Source organism: Trachurus japonicus, chromosome 1 (genome assembly GCF_045865225.1).
Source record: "Trachurus japonicus isolate A0001 chromosome 1, Traja_1.0".
Lineage (NCBI taxonomy): Eukaryota > Metazoa > Chordata > Actinopteri > Carangiformes > Carangidae > Trachurus > Trachurus japonicus.
Genome location: NC_140907.1, coordinates 11,619,637 through 11,628,184, shown reverse-complemented (window position 1 = coordinate 11,628,184; position 8,548 = coordinate 11,619,637). Strand labels below are relative to the sequence as shown.

At 41.0% G+C, this 8,548-nt stretch overlaps 1 protein-coding gene across 1 annotated transcript; it reads left to right on the top strand.

The window, feature by feature from the left end:
• Positions 1 to 3,939: 3,939 nt before the first annotated feature.
• Positions 3,940 to 7,616, top strand: LOC146991428 (uncharacterized). The gene is made up of 6 exons (XM_085772197.1): positions 3,940 to 4,162; positions 5,179 to 5,240; positions 5,401 to 5,587; positions 5,813 to 5,920; positions 6,009 to 6,057; positions 7,222 to 7,616. Exons 1-6 carry the CDS (start codon positions 3,995 to 3,997, stop codon positions 7,590 to 7,592), a joined length of 945 nt encoding a protein of 314 aa, XP_085628323.1. The 5' UTR covers positions 3,940 to 3,994; the 3' UTR covers positions 7,593 to 7,616.
• The last annotated feature ends 932 nt before the right edge of the window (positions 7,617 to 8,548 follow it).

The following is an 8,548-nucleotide window of genomic DNA, read 5'->3' as shown; positions in this document are numbered from 1 at the left end:
CAAAGCTGCACACTGCAAACGTCAACTTTGTAAAATGGTACTATATTATTTTAGGTTGACAAAATGCAATGAGTGAAAAAATAATCAGTAAACAGACAATTATAGTATTATGTAACATAGCCAAATATTCTGAGATCTCTGTAAAGGATGCCATTACAGGAGTTTCCCACTGTCTGTTTCAGCTGTTTGGAAATAAACAGGTTGTATATAGTTAGTCTATCAGAGCCCTCCCACTGTGAAAGAATATATTATACATATATTATGTCCTTGTATGTATTGTGCTACTATGCCCTTGTTCTTGCAGACTTTTGCCTGCTCATTTGGTTCTGGTATTTTGAAAGGCTGTATATAAATAAAAGTTATTATTAAATCAAAATTATTTTTGTGTCATACACCTTGTCCGTCACCAATCTTCAAAGCAAATTCCTTGCAGCTGTATAACGAAGTTATACCTGGCAATAAATCTATTTCTGATTCTTACATTTTATTTACATAAAACATGTGTGACAAATAAATCATCTTACCTTATCTTATATTGGCCTATACATAATTAATTAAAAATAAATTGGAGAAATAAAGAAATGAAGAGTCTTACAGTGTTGTTCTCATCACATTTTTTTTTATTTAGTCCTGCACTTTTTCACAAATCCACTGTTGCGTTTTGGCACAGTTTTCATTATTCCAGCCTTTCTGATATCTGTTGTGTGCGACACAACTGTCCTTCACCTGTCCAGACTTTGTGCTGGGCTGACCTCTTCCCCAAAACCTGTACAAGCACAGTCAACCAAAGGACCAACAGGTATCATTGAAGTGTTAATCCACAGGTAATGCCACTGGTAATGAAGAAAACATATTTTACCCTGTGCTGTTCAGAATTGAACCATCCACCCATTTCCATATCCCCTCTCCTGCGCTGAAACTCAGACCAATCCAGAATCTTTGGTTTAGGGAGATGATGAATGCCTGCAATATTACCCAAAGTCAACAAACTGTAGAATGGCAGCATCGATGTGGATGAGTTACAGTCGACGGCAACATTATTTCAATTACCTGCTCATCGTTGCTGTTTACAATTAGTAGATCTGCCCCTCTGTCTTTACAGTCCTGTCTGCTGCTCTCCCAGCTCTTCACGGCAGAGGAAACGTAGTAAAAACTGTTGTTGAATGCTGTACATCCATCCTTGCAGAAATGATCTGTACGTGTGGACAATTGTGAAAAGTGAAAGTTTAAAATGGCCTCCTCACAAGCACACAGACACAAGCTAGAAACCAAAGTCTGCACTCACTGAGCTCACTCAAAACCTGTTTTCTGTTTTCCTCCCCGCTCTTGATGTGGGTCTGCAGTCTGTTCCTGGCTGGAATACAGTATTCACAGTGAGACTCCTGTGACGATCCATCATCAGACATAAAAACTTTTCACACCATTCTCCAGGATATGATAACAAATTCTTTTCTTACAGTGAACTTCTATGACTACAATGACAGTCAAGAGGATGAAACACAGCAGCCCCAGCCACAGAGTCTTTGACCTCAACAGTATCCAGCCTGGGTGGAAAACTTCTGTGAACACAACATGGTTATTTTCCCACCATCAACCAGACTGCATTACAGAATTATTATTATTATTATTATTACAAGAATTATTACAAGAATTATTTTGATATTGATCAATTTAAACAATATTAATGTGTCTCACTCACCTGTTTGCTGATGCACGCTGCCTTGGGTCACCTCTGTTCTGGCATTCAGACCGATGCTGTGACCCTCCAGACTGTCTACACTTTCATAGATGTTGATCATCCTGTCCACCACCTCATGATGCTCTCCAGCCGTATTTGAGGCTCCTACCTCGACATACCTGCACTGAGACATCTCTCTTCAGTTTGCCTTATGTCTCCAAACTACTGCCCGACTTCTACGCCTCAGCACAGTGTCACGCTTCCCTGTGTGCGATGTAGCTACTTTTCACTTCTGCATCACGCTTTCTTCTTTACTCACCCCTGACTGACCCAGGGTGAAGACACTGGATGTTACATCAGCTTCTGTGAGGCAACAAAGAAAATGATCTTAAACATTTCTCATAGCCATTACTGATTTTCCCTAATACTCAACTCAACTTTATTTTTTTTATGGCACTTAGAGTAATACACAGCACAGTTGATCCAAATAAAAGTGCTCCACATACAAAGAGAACAAAACAGCAACAAAAAGGTAAGCAAACACAAAAGAAAAGAAATCTGAATGCTGATATTAGTGATGATGAGTTTGACAGTAACAACAGAAAAGCGGAGGGTCCCATGGTCACATCAAGTTCAAGAAGAAAATCAAAATCAGGCACATTTAGAGGCTAAAGTATGTTTTGTGATGCTCTTAAAAGATTTAACAGTGGTGGGAGAATTGGATATGTATGTGGTTGGTTAGAAGTGGCAGTGGCTGGAAGCTAAATTACCCTGTAGCAGAATTAAAACATGGTCCAGACATAAAAGATGACAGCAGTAGTTACAGTTATAGTGCCACCTGCTGGCTGATTTGTCCAGTGAGAATTTGTTAAATCCATGCAAAGCAACATGATGCTCCTGTTTTTATCTGCTTTATCTGCTTTCAATGGCAGTGGATGAGTTCATATGAGATGAATATGATGGAGGAGGTATTCAGAACTGTTACTCCAGTAAAATAATAACATCCCAATGTAGAAATAGTCCAAAGCACTACCCCACATTGATTCAATGTACACTGCCTGTCCCCCCAAAAAAAAAGTCACCTCCCATTGGATAATTAGGCTACTGGATGATAATTATGTTTCAGCTGGCAACAACCTATTTAACCCTAAATGATGCAGTCTCGTTTCTTAAACAACCATTGGAAGACACATCCTGTGGTCGAGGAGAAGATGTTTATCTGTTTCAGAAGGGTCAAATTATTGGCATCAAGCAAATAAAACATCTAAGGAGATTACAGAGACTAGAATTGGGTTAAGAACTGTCCAACGCATTATTAAAAACTGGAAGGATATAGTAGGGAACCATCATCTTCAATGAAGAAACGTGGTCCAATGTGACCACAGAGTCCAGACCTTATAATGAATGCAGCTCTGGACAGAAATAAATGTTGTGATGTTGCAGAAGCTTATTGAAACGATGTCACAGCAAATGCGTGCCGTAAGCACAATGCTAAAAGCAGCCCAACAAAGTATGAGGGGGTGACTTTTTTTTTGGACGGGCTGTGTATTTTTTACATTGAAATAATACTTTTACTGCTTCATGCACTCACACGAATCACAACTGAAATAGAAAAAGAATATTTAGATGACAAAGACATTCTATGGAACGTGACACACAGTTGGTAGATTCTGACTTAGGACTGAGTTGCTTCAGTTCATCTGCAGACTCCATCCACACTGTTAACATCAGATGCTCATGTCATTTGTCAAGGAGAGGCGCTCGTCATTTAAAGACACGGAACATCAATTGCAAGTGAACTGAACCGTCAGTGAAGGCAGCAGGTGGGTGCTCAAATAGACTAGTTTATTTGATGGGCATCAGATGAGCAGTTACTGTAGTTTGAGATGAGAAGATGAGAAAAGTAAAGAGACTCAGTTTACTGGAACATAGTCTATAATTATTCAGGTTCAGGACCACAATTGATTGAAACCTTATTCTATGTATATATTCAGGTGTCTGAAACAGCAACAGTTAAAAATGCAGAGGCAGAAGACAGTCATTCAAAAGAAAGATAATTGGGTCAAGAAAGGTCATACGCTAATAAATAAAGTAATAAGGTGAATAAATAAATGAAATATGAGCATATAAAGTATATTCAACATTTTCCTGAATTAAAAGTTACAATAAAATTCATTACAGTTAAAAGGCATATTTTCATGAAATCTCCATGTGCAAAGTAGATAGTAACTTAAGAAGTTCTGCTGTCACTGTCACAGGAGCTCAGTCAGAAAGAGACAGGCTGTAGAGACACGACCGCCACCAGCGGTAAAGAGGATGGATGTCCTTGAAGAATTAGAGCTAATTATTGCAGGGATAGACTGGGATGAAGTGGTTGAAAATACACCCAACCCTCCATCTCCACCTCTTGAGTTTAACACAAACTACGAGCCTACGCGGTCAGGTGACCCGGACAGGCAGGCAGGTGCTCACAGCCAGGGACAGGTAGGTTAGAGATGTATCAGCCAGAATACCAACACCTGAGTCAGAACACATTCATCACTGGTTAAAGCTGAATGTGTTGAGCCGTGCAACAGAACTATAAGGCTCTGATTATCAATTAGTGATTCAGTCATAATTCAAAATTCATGTTTGAATGTGAGACGATTCAAACATCTATGAGGCCAAAAGAGAGGGAGACTATTGGTTTATGTGTTGGAGCAGTCATGGGCGAACCAACGCTGCTGTACAGGAGGGAAAACAGTCCACGTACAGGGTGGAGTCTCCCATGATGCAGGTTGCTCTGTCTTTGCATCGGTTGGTGAAGATGTCTGAGAGGGCAGGTAAACTGAGTCTGATGGTCCTCTGATGTAAACTGAATGTGAGTTTTCTTTTACTTTGAGGCACATTGTGCTTCCACATGGAATGAAATGTGCTATATAAATAAAGGTTGCTTGCTTGCCCCTCATAAAAATCACATTAGTGATCTTCCAGCAATACCATACATTGCTAGGCTGGAACTAGGGAACATGTGTTTGTGTTCTTTCTGGAGGACGACCATAGATGTGTAGCAGAGCAGGGCCTGACTGATTTTCTATTACACAGCTGGTTGATGTATTGGGTCATTGTTTCAAGGCGAGCTGGCTTTTGTCCTCCCGTGGATCGTGTCAGTTGTGTGTTGCACAGCACCTGGTCAATTTGATCAGTGAAATGGAAATATCCACAATCTGATTCTGTTGCTGACTGACAGCCTTCCCTTTACTAAAATCTGTCCCAGCTGAGATCTGTGAGTCAGGATTGTTTCTACAAAGCAGAAATCACATCAACATCCTCCTGATTCACACACTGCTGTATTGTCATTTACCAAAGTGTCACAGACTCAGACGTGTGTTTTGACTCCACAGGTTACTGCAACTTAAAGAGAGGGGAAACGCTGACACCTGGTGGACGGCGTGTGAAACAGCTGATGATGCAGCTCGTCTAATCACCTGTTGTGTGTGTGTGTGTCTGTGTGTCTCCAGTGTGACAACGTGCCAGTGCTCAAGCCTTCTGGTCCAACTGCTTCTCCAAGCAATGCTGATGAGTAAGTCAGCCTGATTTACTGGAAGAGCAGAACAAAGGACAGACTATCAAATCACAGCCTGCATTACATTTCATTGCCTAACAGGCCTTGGGTCATGTATCTGCCATGATCCTGACTCAGTGTTGTTGGTTGTTTGTTCTTCCCTCACATTTTGATGCAGAGCAGATCCATGTTCTCATGATGTTTCTGACATAAAAAGTGAGTATGAGAGGCAGCCAGATGACAGGAGGCCATACATTAAGAAGCCACCCAACGCCTTCATGCTGTTCAGGAAGGAGCAGGCGCAGAGCGTGAATGCTGAGCTGGACATCACTGGGGCTGCTGCAAATACTGTCCTCGGAAAGAGGGTGAGTGTCTTTTGTCTGTCTGTGTTTGAAATTGTCCAAATCTTCACAGCTGTACCGTCATTTTTGTTCTGTTCTGTTGTGTTTGTTCACATTTTATTCAGTGTCATATGACCAGAGAACATTTCTAAATTGAAACAGATGATTTCCACCCATTTGTGGCATAAGCACATATGGACTATATTGGCTTTGTGTGTCTGTTAATGCTGTCTTGTCGTGCGCCCACAGTGGAAGAACCTGTCGAAGGAGGAGCAGGCCAAGTATTATGAACAAGCAAAACAGGAGAAGCAGCTGCACACTCAGCATTTCCCTGAGTGGTCATGCAAAAACAACTATGTAAGTAACACAACACTCCAAAATAACTCATCCACATTTACATCATTGCACTAGAGTATCAGTCTAATGTGTTTGTTTTCATGTCCAGGGCAAAAAGATGAAGAGAGACAGGAGGAAGGTTTGCACCATGGCTGATGGTAAGACAAGGGGAGTCACAGTCTGTTCTCATGTCAGATGTGACAAAAACTAGATGAAATGTGACCATGTAGGAAATACTGGGTTTCAGTTATGAGGCAAACAACTTCCCCCTGAAGCAACGAATAACAGTCAAGTCACGTCACATTTTATTTATAAAGCGTCATTTAAAAACCTCAGTTAACCAAATTGCTGTACAGTTGTAAAAAACACACACAAAAAAAACAATATCGTTAAAGGGATAGTGTTCAACATTTTGGCATATTGGCCCATAATTGCCATAATCCCTATAGTCTTTGGAGTAGGTTTGGTACCTTTAATTGTCGGTGCAAGCTATTTTTAGAACAGCGGAGCAGAGCCGCAAGCTGTTCAGAGGCTCATGGTATTTCTTTCCCTCATCAAACTCATCAAACACACAATCCAACAACTCCAAAACGCTCTGGTGGACAAGTTGTGACCTGCACATTCACCACGCTATGAGATAATAATATAACATTATGAGACAGAGTTGTTTTAGAGGCAAATGCAGAGACTGCTTGATGAAAAAAACTGCCTCCGACGGGGACGCGCATCAGCGGTTTTGCATGAATTTACCTTGAAAACAACTCTGTCTCGTAACGTTCCGTTATTATCTGGGTCAATTTGCCAAAATGTTTAACTATCCCTTTAATCATGGACATTATAATAATAAATAAATAAACATACAAGGGATAGGGATAGTGCTGACTGGTTTAGGCCAACAAACAAAGATTTACAATAGTGTAAATGTGATTTAACAAAGGTATGAAATACTCTCTCAAAATTGTTTCTTGGGAGACATGCCTTTGCTCTTGCTAACAGTCTTAGCTGAAAGAAGCTTGTTTTGACTATAGCGCGTATCAAACCTAAAGTCAATGTCTAAAATAACACCAAGGTTCCTTGGAGAAGGATGAAAATGAGACTTAAGGATGCCAATGTTGCTGTCGTAGCCATCTAGGAGAATAACAGTGACATTCAGCACTTCCTTTTAACTTAGACTGAAAGGTTCAGGGTTTATCTTTGCAAACAAGGTCATAACTTGCAAGAAAGACATTAGAAATTATTGGTATCAAAAATGTGGGAGACTTAAGAAGCAGTATGCACCTTTAAAGTCTCAGTGAATTGATTGGTGTTTGTTTGTGCTGCAGTGTCAGTATCTGGACCTGAGGAAGCCACAGAGCAGGTGATGAATGTGCGTTTGCGCCCATTGAGAGCAGCAGTGAGGAAGCTTTCTGCCGCCCCGAAACACCACACACCCACAGTGGAGAATCCACTCACACAAACAGGGTTGGTGGAGGCTCCTCACGAGGACATCCCAGCAACCGTCCATGTGCTTGGCTCAGACGACCTGCCACAGACGTCTGAACATCACCCACTGTGCGCCGTGCCCTGTGAACAGCCGCCCCACCCAGCCAGCATGGAAGATGAGGAGACACTCCTGACAGAGAAGCTTGCACATAAAGTCTCAACACTGCACACCTTCAACATCTCTCCTCTTTACTTCTACTATATGGACTGAAGACCCCACCCCCTCCCACTCCCCCTGTGTCTCATAATGTGAGCAATAACAGTGTTGTGAGAGAGGGTTCCTCAATAAACACTGTGTCGAGACAAGTGTGGTTAATCATTTGTATTCACAGTGAGAAAAGTCACAGACACAAATTACCTTAGACTTGGAGAAATGTTTTAATTGATATAGCTACAAATGAATCACCTCAAAAACACAGCCTTTGTAAAAAATTAAAATTAAAAATTAAAAAAAAGTATTTTTATGTTTCCACTGTTGGTGGGTCATTTGTAAACCAAGCAGAAGCGTGTAGGAAGAACCCTCCAGGTTTTCATTGTGTGCAGCTGCAGTGGAAAATGTTGCTGTTGTACCTACTGTATGTAAAAGTGCTGCTCTGAAAGTGGCTTCATGTGAAGGGAAGTTGGAGGTGTCACAGATAAAAGCTGATGCTTTACAGGTGCATGTCAATAAATTAGACCATCATGGAAAAGTTCATTTATTTTAGTATTTCAATTCAAATAGTGAAACTCATACTACTCACAAAAGGTTAGGGATATTGGGCTTTTGGATGAAATTTCAGAATGCACTCTAACCTGAACTTCATGTGACCTTCTCTAAGCTTTTGAATGCACATGTCCAACTGCTCAGTGTTTCAGTATAATAACATAACATGTTGTTTGTGATTAACCACAAACATCACAACAAGTGTCTGATCCATGAATGAATCAACCACTAAATGTTCTGCTTCAATGACAGTTGGTATTGAAACAGTCCTCTTCATCCTGCTGTTCACATTCTGACATCACGAGACCAAAACCACACCTGTATAACAGTCCATCAACAGCAGCTGGACATGTGGAGGCTTCAGACGATGGGATGTTGTCAGAGGGAAGTGTCCACTGAGCTCAGAGTGTCATCAGCAGGTTGGACAGAGACACAGAGAGACTGGAAGAGTCACAGAAAGACAG